A 16,888-nucleotide genomic window follows, 5' to 3' on the forward strand; every position below is an offset into this window, starting at 1 on the left:
TAACAACCTGCCTGTATTACCAATGTATTTACTAATTTATCACTCCTTTTAATTTTCCTGTACCAAACTGCAGTTAAACTGTACCATTTTTATTTTATTAATGTTTTTATTTAAGTAAAAAATTGACCAATTGTCCTCTATTATAATAATGTTCTGTTCTATCTATGAACTATTGTCAGTTTTGAATAGTTGCTTAATTCATCTGGTTTAGTTTAAGAAAAATCCCATGGTATCAAGATTTTAGAATTCAGCACAAAAAAGTTTATAACCACAACAACCTCAGGTTACCTCTGAGGCCTCTGATGCCTGAGTACTCACTATAGAGAAACTGATACTCTCTGGAAGTAATGGAGGATTTTTTTAATGACATTTAATCATGTTTAGGAAGATTACACTCAATTGCACAGAAGTCCTTTTACCATAAAGCAGGAAATTGAAATATTTTTCCCAGCATAATGTTAATCTCCACATGCACCAATGGCATAGGCAAACTGTGATCAGAACCTCATATTCTGTTCATTTCATCCTCATTCCACCACATCTCCTCTCCTCTCATAAAATACTCTGCATTCTGCTTCTCCCCCCACCCCCTTCTGACTTAAATGTCATTTTTAATGAGTCACAGGCAATGGTTAGGTTAGAAGCCAAAGGTCACAGACTATAGAGGTTGGGTGGGAAGTTTCATATTGGAAGATTTTTTTTTAAGCAAAAGGCTGTGGCACGTTGGGCATGCAGTGCATTACCTACACAATCTGCATACCCAGTTCACAAAACCAATCTTTAATTGTTTGAATTTCTTCCAAGATAAATGGCTAAGAATTGTGTTTCATGGTGAATTTACTAAGAATTCTCGTTCTGCATCCCAACTGTTAACTTTTGTATCCTGCAGTGCACAGTTGTATTGTACTAAAATTTCCAATTCCCCAGACATACAACAAACCAGTTGAGGAAGTACCAGTAAAGACATGTGTGTGAAACATGCCAGCCCTTTCTGGTCTGTTTCTGCTCCACACCACACATAGAACTGAGTGTTAACTCTGAAGTCGGTTCACCGCTATATCAGCAATCATATACTATTATTGAAAAATGTACTCAACTTGCCCTATGTACTTATAAAAGTCTTAAATATGAAGCACCCACCCATTTTTTGCTTGCTGTTAAAAATGTTAGCACAAACAATGTTAGAAATAGTAGTAATACTGCCAGTATACAATAATTAAGAAAAAAGAAAAAATGTTGCAGTTTATCACAGGATGCATTACAGACTGCATGAGCTTTGCAAAGGAGTCAAGCACAGAGTGACTCTAAACTGTTTAAACTGCACCATCCAAAGATAAAATTTATTTTTACTATTATGTCCAAGAATGTAATTTTTATTGAAAAAAGTAATCAATGCAAACTATTCATTAGATTGATAAGGTAACAATAACAAATCTCAGTGGTAACCTAAGGTTGTCATAAATATCTTTGTGCTACTGTAAGCACAAAAATCTGTATAGCAAAAGACTTTAGAACAGTGGAAGTCTTGTGAAAGGTCTTGATTTATGTCCTTGTAAATAAAAAAGAAAAATGTAGTTGAAGAAATTCTTTAATTCCCTTACTATACAAAAAAAATGCTCCCGAAGTGTCCCTTGTACACCATTAACTGTTCCTCTTATAGGTCGTATTAAGGGTTTTATAGTTTTCTTCATCACTTTCAGTTACTATTTAGTGGCATCCTACAAATGAGGCTTTCATGTGGTTAGTGTTGAGTTTTTTTATGAGTAAATAATGGCAGGAGTTGCACCTCAGGGCCTTTCTGTTTCCAGACACAAGGAAGGCTCCAGGCAAACAGAGCTCAGAGAGCCCCAGTCCTACATAAGTTCACCATTAGTTTAACAAACAGGGCTTGTTTTTATTGTTTATTTGCTTGTTTTACTAGGTGATGGTTAAAGGAAAATTCCTGAAGGAATGTCATGGGTCTCTTCCTGTCCTCTCCTTGTTTAATTTTGTATTGCTTTTGTTTTGTCTTTTATCAGAGGGATGAAACTGCTATGATATTTGAATGCACCTCTGGCATGCCCTAAAACTGTTAGCCCATTGGTCACTAACATTCTACACATATCCTTTGATATACTGTAAGCAAAAGAAAAGGCAAAGAAGAAATAAACATAGAGATACTGTATACTGTAACCTTTTGTTAAAAGTTTTTATGCAAAAATCATAAAAACAATAATCAAAAGCTGCATGAAGTGGATAACTGATAACTGTCAGTTTTCAGAAGTGCATACTTGAAGTGTATGATTTAAAAATGTCAGTTATTCCGTTAGATCCTAATAAATTCAAGAGAGGAGATAGGCGGAGCATGTTTGACATTCAGCAGCTTGCCTGGGTGGGGGAATAGTCAGGCTTACCAGAAGGGCAAGACTGTCTAGATGCTCACCCCCTCCCCCTCAGTATTGCAAGGACTGGGGTAAGAGAGAAATGCAGTATGGGAAATCCTGGGTGCAAGCGTTATATACTTCGGTGAGAGGAAGTGTGCGAGGATCCAACATTCCTCCTGAATAACACTATTTGTAGGTCTCTTAAATGGATTTAATAACGTTACTAAATCATTTTAAGATATCTCTACATATTTAAAGGTTTCTTAATCAATAAAGTATCTATCTTAAAATTATTTAGACATATCTGAAAAATCTGAATTTGGCTTGTCATAGAAATGAGCAGAAACACAGATGAGATTCAGACTAGAATTGTTATACATATAGCTCTGATTTCACTCTTGAATGTAACTGTGATAAAATATATTTTAATAACAATAATGTAAAAAAAGCATCTTATAAGACAACTGTAACCAATTACAGCTACAAAAAGAAAGATTACAGAAAGGAAATCAGGCCCTGTGTTTCTCAAGTCAATACTGTAACTAGAAAACTTCTTAATTAAAGGATTTACAATGCAAACTAAATTAAGTGTCCAACTAAATTTTCTTTTTTTATTTACTAAGCACTGGGTCATGGATTAAATAGAACACACACAGTTAATACAGTATAATATTTTTGGCAATCAATGGTTAACTAAGCTTTATGCTTTCATTCTGTTCAGTTTCAAAATATTTTATCCCTTTAACCATCATTGCATACAATCAAACTGTTTTATTGCCCAGAAGGTGAATGGCATCGGAACAAGTTAATTTGTTCTTTTCAACAATTGAACTATTGTCCATTATTAACTGCAATGTCCCTGCCCATTTCCAACACATTTCAGCACTTCCTGTCGAATGAGGAAATACAGTATATTAGTTGACACCATTATTTTTCCTTTTGCTCATAAAAAGTCCTGTATAAATGTAACAAATAAAACCATCTTAGGTCATTGTACGTATGTCGATGTCCACATATTACAAAATGTAGAAAAAGGTCATAGTTCATAATTAAATTATTTCTTTCACAATATCCTAGCCCTCTTTTAGGAAGCTTTTGCGCAGGATATGTTTTTTTTACAGCAATTGTCTGTAAAGATGTCCAGGATCCCACTTTACAAAAATACCGGGACCCAAGTTTATTTTTGAAAAAGCAAGTGGAAAGTGTACACTATGTTCAGAGAAAAAATTCTAGATTTTTTTTAGTTAATAATGTATGAATACTACACCAAAGAATAACTTATTAATGGTAATAAAGAAAATGTAAAATGTCAAAAACAGAATAAATTAAGCTGAAACATAAAAATGAATCTATGTGAACTAAATTAAAATCATGTGAATTGAACGATATTTACAAACACTGTGGCTAGATCTCCATAAACGATTATCCCTGAATCCATCTGAAGCAGGCTCAATGAAGAAATAGCCACATTAGATTCAAAGACACAGTGTATTCAGGGTTCCGAGGAATCACCTTATCAGGCACGCAGCGAACCATCCATCAGATTAACTTTTAACTTGACCCAATAATTAGTATCACTGCTCTGAAACCTCAACAGCACCACCATAGTCAGAAACCTGATTGGGACCAGCCTTGCAGTCACCACTATAAAAGAACAAACAGGACTTCGGGATATCGTGCCTGACCTGGAGCACAGTTGTCCACCAGTGCTCCCAGAGCCTTGCCATCCTGCCAGTCTCGGTGAAAGTTGGTGATGGGCAATTGTGGGATCTTGTTCTGGATCCATCCCAGCAGCCTCTGCTTTGGTGTCTGCTTCTTGGCATCCTCGTCATCCTCGTCCTCCCACATAGGCATGGAGATGGAATAGTGCAAGATGAGGGTCCATATCAGGCCCAGAATTAGCTTCAGGTTCCCATCCACAATGGCTTTGCTGTCTGTCAAGAGGAAACACACACACAACATTACAGCTTAATGTTTGAGAAAGAGATATTATGAGCTAAATGAAGGCTTCAAAGATCTTCCGCGATATTGTTTAATCTCTCAATGAAACTGGGTAGGCTATACCCATTTTTAAATCATGATACAAGGATATGGAAACATCCTTAGCCTATAGTTCATTTCAAACATCTGTGCATGTATTCAGCAGTCCACAAATATTCTGTATTATTTTATCCTGTATTATTCTGTAATATCCTGTTTGTTGTCAAATGTTCATGTCATTGGACATTAAAAAGGGGGATCACTTAAATTTTTACACAGGGGCTAAGATGTTCATAATTTTTATAGTTTTATTTTTTTTAAAAAAAGCTGCTTAACATCCATTCTCCATAACCGCTTGGTCCAATATGGGTCACAGTGTGCTGGAGCCTAGACAGGCAGATGATCCAGGCAAGGCAGGATACACACTGGTAGAGAATGCAGGACCACTTAGAGATACCCGTAAATTCACACAGCATGTCTTTGAATTGTCGGAGGAAACTGAAGCACCTGTGTGGCTGTGGAGATAACACGCAAACTCTACATAGAAGGCACCCCAGGCCAGAATGAAACCAAGGATTCAAAATCTATGAAGCAAGAACAGTAACTATCGCCCAAGTGTTTAACAATTCTATTAAAAGTTAAAGAGATATTCAGTTGCATAATACAGGAGATCCAATGATAAGTCTCATGATTGTTGCCAACTCTTTCTGCATGGACTTTGTAAAATTTGAAAGAAGCTCTTCTCTCTTTGTAGGCTAAGAAAGGACCTGCAAAGTGGACAGCTGAGGCTGTCTAAAGGGGGTCAAGAATAACCACAATTAATGACTCATTGTTGAGCTGAATCAATAGAAATATCTGCATACATGAAGGCAGAAAAATGCTTTCTGATTAGTTCAGATTACATCTACAAATCATTGGTCAAAGATGCATTGTATCTACACTACAGTTCCACTCACTTCAAACTCTTTGATGAGGATTTTGAGTTTTTAACATGAGTCTAAACGACAGATATGATCACAAAACACATGGATACAGACTCATGAAAAACACTCTGTTCCATTTGTTTACATTAAACACACCATTCTGTTTTTATTAAAAAGGAGCACAGAAACAAGATTCATATTCAGTACCAAAAAAGGAAATACAGTATAATCAATTCATCCTGTAAGTATGCTGTTTTAGAATTCTTTTTTCATCTTGTGACTAAAACCTTTATTAGAACCCTATTTTTCATCTGAGTGTTCTACCCAGAATATGGATAAATACACTTGAAGAAATATAGTGTATACCACAGGTTTTGGATTATAATCAAGGCGAGATTACTGAAAGCTAATCACAGCTCCAAATGGCAAAATGTTATTATAGCAACAGTCAAGTAAACAAACCCAGAAGTACAGTATGAGCATTTGAGATTTATATAACCAAATATTAATAATATTCACTATTTTTAATTGTTCAACACTCACCTCCATGTTTAAGAATAACTGCTACTGTACTTACAGAACTACAGTATCTTTAGCACGTTAGTTCGTGTTGTGTATCTTAATAAAGAGCCGTTCTTATATTATTTTAACTATTTTATTAACTACAGAGATCACGCCCTTACAACATATATTCCCGCCTTCTACCCTCTCGTTCTGTTGTCTCGCGATGTCTACTCACTATACTACAGTTCTCTACTACCAACACATGCACAAGATACGAAAGAGCAATTACCATAAATGAGTCCAATAATTAAATTGATTGTACTGTATACACGTCATACTTCCAAAATACTACAAAAAAAGTGTTGAAGTAATTAAAATCCCCTTAATTAAAACCCTTAATCTAGGAATCATGAATTTTGTTCCAAATGGAACAAAAAATTCTAAAACCATTTCTAAACTTTCTTTTCTGATAAAATGTAGGCAAAGTCTGGCCACACATTTGTAAAACTCACCTGTAATCTTTATGTGTAAACTGAGGTCTAATGGACTTTTGACAAGATGTTATTGTAAGGTTTCTGGAGCCTGACAAACCTAATTTCATTACAAATGTCAGTGTTTTGTAGCTCAAGAAAGAAATGCAGATTTTTCTCATTATAACTTCTCTGGGATCATCAAAATGAGTACAGTATATTAAATGCACATGAGCACACAAATAGTGAATTCATGTGCATAAACTGTAAGATTTTCCATGGGAGATCACATGGATGTGGTTTTTAATCAGGAATAAATACTGTATATATTACTTTGCATTTTAATGCTTTTTATATATTGTGCTGTACACCAATTACAAGTTCTGATAATAGGTTAAAGCAACACAAAGTATTCCTTTAGATAATACAAGTCAGAGATGAATTAAGTTCCAAGTCAAAACATTTTCATATTTTGCTCTTTTTACAGAAAATGTAATGGACAGTGTAATATTTTCTGTAAATCCTTTATTATTAAAAGATAAAGATTAAGAAAATAGATGATAGCTAAAAAAATGTAGATTCTTCATCTCAGGGATAGTGGCCATGATAATACTAAAATGCATATCTTAACGGTCTTTTTTTTGCCAATGGTGCTTGTCTGGCAATCTTTAAAAAAATGCCCTTTCCATTCAATGAGGCAACTCCCAACATGATTCTTTAGGCAAATGCAAAGCATAACTCTTTTCCTGTTTTCCTCTTTTGCCCCCTAAGCTATATGTTCCATCTAACAAAAGTGTTACAAAACCTTGAAAAGACAATGTCCCCATTTTACACACACCACAATGACCACTTATGTTTGTTTATGTTGTGGTGAATTTTATCTGCGCTTATATGTTATGACAGGATGTGAAGTTCCCCCCTTGAGAAGGTTTTGTTGTTGTGTTTTGTTGCCAGGGAAAATAAAAAACCTGTCATTGTGCTTTTTAAGGAAAAAGAATGCCACTTTTTCTTTTCAAACATGTCAGAAAAACAATTGTATTCATAAAAAAACCACCTGACACAAAAAGAGTCTAGATTCTGATCTTTGTCAGAAAATTAATAAAGGAGTAAAAATGGGCAACTTTGGCATTTAAATAAGATTTGATGGCATCCTAGAGGACTTTTTTTTTCATATGGTCTAGGGTCCTTTTACTTCCATTGAAAAGCACAAGAAAGGATAGAAACAGGAAGAGTTCTAATCTATTGTCAAGTGGTTGTTATACAGGTAGCTAAATGATCCAAGGATCTCATTGAGCCATTTCTTGAAAGAAGCCTTTAGTGACATGGCTAGTCTCATGTAGATTTGTACTTTTACTGAGACCTTCAAAAGGGATTAAATTACAATTACATTCTAGTGAAAGAGTAAAAGTTCCCAGTGTGTGTAGAGGAATTATCTGCCCATAACAACTCACTGAGAAAGCCTTATAGTGTATAGCAATCACACAGATAAGATTGCAAGTTTTCAAAGGAGGCTAAATAAATTCATACATATAATACTGTAAAAGGAGCTGGTAGAAATTCGATTAATGTTCACCTGTATAAATGAAAAGCAAATAGACTAGACGGTCTGAATGGCCTCGTTCAAAAGTTATTCTTCCAGAACTGCAGAAGTTAATTAGTATGCAGATAAAGGGGTGTTCAACCATGAAATCACTGTGATATAGTGTACTTCATTCAACAACCATTAAGTAATGTTTGGCACTCCTGTTGTATAGCTTCTTATTTGTAATAGCTCTTTTCTGAAACAAGCTAAACATACCCAGAGTGCATAAGGAAGCTGCTTCCTTTCTGAGTTTCCTAAGCTCTTATCTAGCTACAGTCTTTCCAAAAGATAATTTCCGCCCTTTTTAAATCCTTCTTCTCTCAATAACCCCTCCACCTCGGTCTCTGTTTCAGTCCTGGATGGGGGTGAGTATAATTCCATTACCTTATCTCTCCAATAGAATTAGCAGCAAAACAACTGATTAACGCTATTCCATCTAAGCTATTTTTTTCCACTGGATTTTTAAAACACAAAGCAAGCATGTCCAAAAGAAAGAAGTTAGCTCTCCAGAATAAAGCTTAGCATTTGTTTCAGAGACCCCCGAGACACATAAAATAACAAATTTTGGATGTGAGTAACGCAAATCATTACTTTCTGTTCTAGGTCCTGGATATCCATTGTGTAATATCTAGAGTTATGTGTGCTTCTTTAGTGTTTGACACACAAGGCCAGGCAACAAAAAAACACAAAATCGGGATGAAACTTTCATCTTTAATATTTATACATCAACTTCAGGTTGTGATTCCCCTACAAGATTGCGTACTAGTTAAAGATGGCATTCCAGATCTCTTTAACTGCATTAAATAATCAATTTTGTATATACAGTACAAAGTTTTAATATCCTTTAAATGTATTAAGTAAAGAGAATGGCTTTATCTGAATTAGAAATATTTAAATGCAGCCTTAGTGATGCAGTACTTCTTTTAAGCCTGAAAATCTTTTAGAATTTGCTTTTAAAATTACCTTAACTCCTTAACAGCTTTTCAGATTATAAAGATTGTTACTAACACTCTTCAGAAGTAAAACATGTGTTCCCTGCATATACTGCAGAGTTTATGGAAAAGGTCATTTTGCTTCAGACATGTGATATGAATTTGTCATATACAGTAGCATGTGGTTATTAAAGGCAAATATTTGTAGATGATTTTTTGTTTTTCATAATAACTACCTTTACTAACTATTTTTACGAATATTGTATTCATTGCTCACCAGAAGACTCACACAAGTTTTCCATTTATCATAAAGATACAAAATCTGTTTTGATGTGAGAGGTTAACCACTTTATACCCCAAAATTAAGAATTACCTTCTAATAGAATAACTATAATCTGGGTTATGAAAACACCATCTCATGTATAAACCTATAAACCTCAATCTATCCAGCATATTAATAAAGAGACAGATGCATAGGTACATAATATTATTCTGATACAAAGTACCATGAAATGAGCTTGTCCTCAACAATCCACTTTTTAACCTGTTTATCGAGTACAGGGTCAAGGGAGAGCAGGAGCATAACCAGTAAAGCAACTGGCACAAGGCAGGATACACTCTGGGCGGGATGCCAGTCCATCACAGGGCACACGCAGACACAAACACACAATAACTCACATCAGGGATAATCTAAAGTAGCTAATTAACCTACCAGTATGTCTTTGCACTGTGGGAGGGAATCGGAGCCCCCAGAGGAAACCCATGCAAACACAGAGAAAACATACAGACACTGACCATATAATATACCAGGTCCAGAATTGCACCAAGGTCACGAACATTTTGAGGTAGCAATGCAAACCACTGCATCACCATGTTGCCCTTCTAGTGGATCAATAATTTGTCATCATAGATATATATATCTGACAAGAAGGCAGTATGTCTTTGGACAAAGGGAAAAAACCAGAGCACCTGGCGGTTACCCACATGAACACGGAATCCCTAAGGATGTTTCTGTTATTATTTTGATATGATTAGAAAATGTAGACACCGAGTCTGTCTGCAGTGATTTCAAATGGAAGGCAAAGAAAAGTTTGCAGTCTAGCAACGCTGCTAAACTTACATAAAGGAATGACAGCACAAGCTGTCCCAGAATTAAAAAAACTCAATGTACTGAACAAGAACACTGTCTTCACCTCCCTTAACTGTTGGGATAGTATTTGTTCCTGATTTAAATCTACTTCTGGCAAATTATCCATTTAGCGAAGAGTGTACAAAAATCATGGAGTTGACATTTTTGGCATTTCTATTTGATTAACACAGATGTTTGAGTCTGCCAGACGAATAAATTGAATAATATGTACCAATATCAATAATATGTAATACATTTTTTAACCTCTTTTTATGCTGGAAAGAGAAAAACAGAAACACAACCAAATAAATAACAAGCCTGATCTTCAAGTACAATGTGTAGATATACTTATTTTGTGCCTAGGTTTGGCTAATTTCACAGCAACATCAGACAAAATGTCAATAAAAATTTCTTCAATACATAAAAAGACATTTACAACACATAAAGTGTCTGGAATATTTAGAATTCATTTAATAAATAGAACATAAAGTGAATAAAAGTGATATTATTGCTTTTTAGACACAAATATTTGTGACAAATATGAATCTTCTCCATGGCGTGCTATTATGATTACAGTATAATGTGTATAATCTGATCAACACTGAACAGGTGATAATCTTGGTTCAAACTTCCAAATAAGGATACAAAAGACTGTCTTGTACTGAATCTCTTGAGAACTGACAAATGTTCTGTTCGCTGTGTCAGGCATTGTGGCCTTTAATGACCACACAACAGACATCACAGCATAGACAGAAGACCCACCAGATGACAAGACAGACATTCCACAGACACACTCCATAGGACACACCGATGAGCAAAGCAGCTGGATAAATGTCGAAACTGTAATTTAAGATCCACAGTGGGAACTATAAAACCGTGGAACTTGTCTCTGTTGCTCTAAAAGCTAAGTTATTTCCTGCACATAATATGTTACAAAGATATTCTATGACCCGTCACCTGTAGCATGCACACTTTGAAAGTTGCAAAAAAATATTAATACAACCAAAAAGATTACAATTATAATTAATTGTATTGTAGATCTCTAGGCAATTAAATTGCAATCCATGTTCTCTCAGTAGAGCAAAAGTACAACAATGTAACTGAACTAATTCAGCATTCCAAAATGTTTTCTTTGAAAAAACATGGTAAAACATTTGAAAGGTGCAATAAATTTGTTGATGTCAGCCCAATCTCTATACACCCTCCCAAAAAGTTCTCAGAAGATGTCTCGCATCACAGTACACAAAGTATGATTTCCTTTTGAAACTCGGCATCATAAGATTATACTGTACTCACATTTTCATCCAGTGGGATTTAAATGAATTTGTTCCAATCCCACAAAAATGAAAAACCAACAAATACATTTTTTCAGAACACTAAAAATAATCCCTTTTCAATATTTGCTGATGCTCTAAAGACCCCAAATATACCAAATATATGTATAATGCCAGTAATGTATTTTCCTTCTGCAAAATTACTTTTCTTTCACTTATTATAAACTACACTTTCATACTTATGATTCCTCTGCAATACTTACTATACATTCCATTGTTTCAGTTATTATATTATGTGGAATGTGTTATACAACAGAATTTTTTAAGGATATTTTTTCCAATTTGTTGATTGTCTTAAATAATGTATGTCATCCTGAATAAGGATGTGGCAAAAGGAAGCCCTGGTAACTACCTCAGAGAGCATACCAAGACAGTCTGTAATATATAAGACTAAAAAAAATGCCATTGACCATTCGGGCAGATTATTTGGTTTACGAAAGCAGTAGTTGTTTCATCAGAATCTGGAATAGATCACTGCAAGAGAAAAACAACACAACATCTAAAGTGAATTTCATTTCCTTTCATTACTATACCTTTATTTGGGTTTTATTTGTTTGTTTTTTTCTCTGTCAACATTAAGAAAGCACTCGATATCTGTTCCTTTATCATTTCCTCAGCTGCTGTCCAGTTGTTCCTTAGACACCTTGTAGAAACAAAGGAGTAAGCCAGTGACTCCAGCCTGACTGAAAATAGACAACAGCAACTGTGCTCCCTGCCCCCCGCTCCCTCCCTCACACTTTCTCTATCAGCAGATGGCTGAGAAAAGCTGCCACCCCGCCACTGATCAGACAAACACAAAGCCTTTACCAGGCTCTAAATAACTTTCAATGAAGGCTGAATGGCCTGTGAACTTATATACCGGCAGCAACTGAAACAACTGAAGCAAAAAAAAAATGGATAGAATTCAAAATGTGCAGTTTGTGTTAGTTTTGCTTGTACTTTCCTCACCTTCACCATAAATCGTGTCCAATGGAAAATACATAAAGAGTACAAGGAGCTTGTTTATTTTTTTTACATTTAAATAAGGTCTTCAGAGTCAACATATCTTTTTAAAAAACGTTATTCATTCATCTGCAATAAGGCTTACTATCTCTTTCTTCCTTCCTACCTTCCTATCTATGTAAAATGATTCCCTTAAAGATTTATTGCAAAAACATGTGTAACATTATAAATATTGAATATGATCCCCAGTATGTCAATTTACTACTCTCAGGAGAATTACTTTAACTGTAAATTGTTTAACCTTTTACACTAGTTCATATTTTCTTCAAGATTCAATCTTTTCTTTCTGGCATTCTACACAAACATTTCATACTGTTGCTATAGGTCCTATTTATAATAATAATAATAAACTTTATCTTATATAGCGCCTTTAAAGGTGACTTCTCAAAGCGCTTTACAGGATGACAATAACAATAAATAAGAAGACTACAACAATAAATAAGAAGATTTCACAAGACAGGACACAATTATAATTACAGCAATACAACAATAACAATAGAGGAGACCGTGGAAGGTGGTATTAAGAAGAGCAGAGGGGTGAAGAATGGAACCAGTTAAGTAAAGGCTTTTCTGAAGAAGAAGGTTTTGAGTCTGGATTTGAGTTTAGAGAAGGTGACTTTTATTATTTGTTATAATGAGGTAATTATAAAGAATTAGAATTAGAATTCAAGGCACATCGCATAATGAAAATAGAAAGAGACTACAGAGTCTATTACTTGACACACTATCTCAGCAAGCAATTCTAAACACCACGCCTGGTGATCAAAGTCTATTGGACAGGATGCAATGCCAGATATTATGAATAGAGAACAGTCATGGACGTTGGGCCAGCAATGTGACAGTCAGCAGATAGAAACCCCTGGAATGAACCCACGTTAAGCTTATTAAAAGTGTTGGCTAACTCTGTAATACACTGCATAGCCTCTGGCTTTTTAAGTAATTTTTTTTATGAAGAAGCTCTCTTAGTGTTCAAAGACCACATTCTTGCACAGACAAGATACAATACAAAAATACAACTTTGTCTAGGAATGCTTAAGAATTGCAACCAGTAGACACTTCTGCCTTGATTCATGACATTTTCCTGTAGTTGTATTTAGAAACATTGGGTAAATGTTAATTATTATATGGTTTAATTAACTTTACATCCAGTAATACAGCTTGCATCTGAAAGGAGGGAACCTGGCCTTTGAAGACTTGTAATCAAGACTTGTGATCAGTTACAATTCTTTTGTGAAAATGTATTTTCATGCATACAATTTAAAATAATTTTAAAAAGCAATTAATCCAATGATCTATATAGCAGATGTAAAGTAGTACATTGTTAATGGCAACATACATACATGGCAAATCTCACAATGAGCATTCATTAGTTTTTTCTCAAGTGGAACACATTTACCACATCAAAAGAACATTTCAAATCAAACTCTAAGATAAAAACATCGAGATAAGGATGAGAATAATGTATATAAAGTTGCATTGTGAATTATGTATTATTCAGTGTTTATTAAATCAGTTAATATAGAGAAATATGAAAATAAAACGGTTAACATTGCACAGTCCATCTGCTTCTATCTCAATAAACACAATTATTCTTCTCACAGCACAGAATCATATACTGTAGGTGGATTGGCCAACACGTCTGTCATTTAATGAGTCAACAAATTATTATTTTACTGACCAACTACCAGTAGTTTGAGCAAAATCTGACCGTAACTGATGTGTGAAGAATAAGAACCTGGAAGTGGACTGTTCAGGCACTCAGCCCCGCGGTTATAGTCTGACACCAGAGTCAGTGTTAAATGGCTTGAAATCATATTTAAGCTTGATAAGCCTGGGAAATATTCTAGAGATGTTATCAGTAATTTTCTTCTATACTGATGAAGACTTGAAGAAACACAATTCTCTTTTTTTCTTAAATAAAATATCTCAAAGGGATACAGTATTGTAATTCCACCATAAAGTTACCATCGAAATCACAACTGAAAAGAGAAAGGCTGTCCCTGTCTATCAGTGCTGGATCTACAGAAGAGTGCTAATGACATCATTGTTACAACCGCTGACAACCAGCTGGGCTGCACATATCCCCGAAAATGGTATGGCCTTCTTTCATGTTTCTTCAGACACATGGCTTCCCTCACTAAGGCTTGGCTTTGAATCAAAGGTCTTACATAGAGTTAAAAGCTGGCTAACTTTTCAGGCAAGAGTGTAAACATTCACAGTTTCCCCAGGTTTCAGTACCGTGTCTGTGAAAGAATGCAATTACTGTAACTCATTCAGATCTCAAAAAGCCATTTTTCTTTTTGTTTTGTTCATCTCAACTAAGTGTGAGTTTAAAACCCAGCCTTTATACTGTAACAGCTCTGTAGATTACCAAAAAGGATTGGCTTTGATTTATGTCATCATTCCGTTTGTGAGGGAGCCAGATGTTAAGCACAAGCTTTATAAGAAAATAAGGCCCCCAATGCCATGTGCAACTCAGAGAATGTTATCCGATTTTCCCAAAGCAGTCAGAGACCACTATGTGATACATAAGTTAGTAGGGAACAAAATACATTCATACAATCGATGGAGCTCTTATTCAAATATTTGTACTCAAATATGATAGGGGATAACTGTATAGTAGGTATCACAAAGTATTAGGATCTTAAACTCCAAAAGATTTTTAACCAGGGCTCTCTGGGATAAAGTCTGGATTGAAAGGAGATCTAAAAAACTAGATAAATAGTAGTGTTAAGATAATTTATTCTGCACAAGCCTGTAATCCACTACTAACCAGGAATTATAGAAGTGATATACTGTACAATATACTGTATACAGTACATACATTTCACCATCACCACTTACTCGTGACACTTAATTTAGAACAACCATACCTTATACAGTAGGTAACTATGGTAGGTAATAAAATTAAATGACAAAGAAGATAATGACTAGCCTGAAGCCAGCTCACAATTCCACATGTACAACCTACACTAAAGAGCTTTTCAGAGAGGCTTGTAACAATAATAAAAACTAAAATATCAATCCATGAGTAAAAAAACAGATTTTAATACCATAGGCTTGAAAAGGTTATTCTAGCAGATACTACCTAGGCTGAAGGAAACATACAATTAATAACATTTTCTCATATTCGTAGGTACACTAATAGAATTTCCATACCAACATATAAAATTGATGTTTTGTTTTTTAGCAATTTCATTTAATAGCTTTGATCATATTAGAATGAAAAAATACTTTGTGTTCAATCAAGTGATATCAAAAGACCACAGTTGTCTGTAAATTAATTTCTTTTAACAAATACAACAGTTTTGAATTTGCTGTCCCTAACGCTATTGCTATTTTGGAAGAGACTATTAAGTCATAAATTAAATTAAAATGAAATGAGACATTTCTGCCTTCAGAATAGTTATTAATAAGGATCTGTAGTATGTAGTCTATTCCATTATTTGCCACAGGGCCATAATGCATTGGTCTCAAGAATGAAAAAGTGTTCAACTTCTGCAAAAGACTGCCAACACTAGTGAAAACACAAAACCACTGGAACTGATCCAGATTGAGCTCTTTTCTTCGGTCTGGCTGTATACTGACCAGGGGGAAATATTGAGAATATCTGGCAAACAGGATGAGAAACAGGAACTCCCCCTAGAATAATGTGAACTTAGCTGCTAAACCCATTCCTTTGGGGAGTCTATTAAAAAATACCAAATTAAACTCTACAGAATTTAGTTTTGTACTCAATAGAATATACTGTAGGCCTACAGCAAGACATGTATTTTAGAAGAACAGAGAAGCTGGAATGGAGATACTGTATACTGTATATCTACTCAAATCAAGAACAATTAGATACATAAGAACTACATACTCTGGAATTCAGATCCTAACATGATAATAAAAGCTGTCCTTTATGTTACTGAATGTCATGAATTCTACCCTATCCTGAAATATCTACATGGCCAAACTCGTTGATTATATATTTACAGTATCTCTGACAAGTATTCTCTGATAAGAAAGTAAAATCTATGCTGCTAAGATTTTAATTAATTGTTAGAAATTCAAACATGTACCTACTGTACATTAGGCCAGATTCCATTAGAAAGCAAAGTGTAATATAACTTATAATAACAGCACTGTAGCACTTAAGAATTTGTATCTAAGATAGATATTTTAGCATTTTGAAATCATTGTCTCAAATCTTTTTCAACTGCTACCAAATGTCTTCAAATTAAAGACTTAATGTATAAAACTCATAACTAATGTATTTTCAGGGAAACAAAACTAAACACACAAGAATATGGATTCATTTTGTACCAACTGCTTTAAACATGAAGGGAAAAGGCAAAATAGCAAAAGATATTTTAAAAACTCTGCTTTGAAATTAGTGATAGGTCCAAATTTGAAGTAATAAATTCATTTTTAAAAAGTATTAAAACAACATTACAGCTTTTTGATATGTCCAGGGGTACACTTTCGTAATCAATGTAATGCCTGTTTGCTGACATTTTGTTTACTTTATTCCTAGAATGAGAGCACTGGCTTGAAACGCACATTCTTACGTGCTTACTGCATCACTAGCACATGGTAACAATTAGAGATCATGTTGCAGAGTATTCTGTATCATTCTCCAAAATCCAATAAAAAAGAAAACAAGAACAACATAAGCCAGAAAATT

At 34.6% G+C, this 16,888-nt stretch overlaps 1 protein-coding gene across 5 annotated transcripts in view; it reads right to left on the reverse strand.

Annotated features, from left to right (window-relative positions):
* flncb (filamin C, gamma b (actin binding protein 280)) overlaps nucleotides 1-16,888 on the reverse strand; it is a 67,601-nt gene that overhangs the window by 43,476 nt on the left and 7,237 nt on the right. For all 5 annotated transcript variants that reach the window (XM_088645223.1, XM_088645221.1, XM_088645220.1 and 2 more), the window contains exon 2: nucleotides 4,049-4,297. In XM_088645223.1, coding sequence (XP_088501349.1) covers nucleotides 4,049-4,297 — 249 coding nt within the window. The remainder of the gene's footprint in view (nucleotides 1-4,048; nucleotides 4,298-16,888) is intronic.

Source organism: Lepisosteus platostomus, chromosome 9 (genome assembly GCF_059453375.1).
Source record: "Lepisosteus platostomus isolate fLepPlt1 chromosome 9, fLepPlt1.hap1, whole genome shotgun sequence".
Lineage (NCBI taxonomy): Eukaryota > Metazoa > Chordata > Actinopteri > Semionotiformes > Lepisosteidae > Lepisosteus > Lepisosteus platostomus.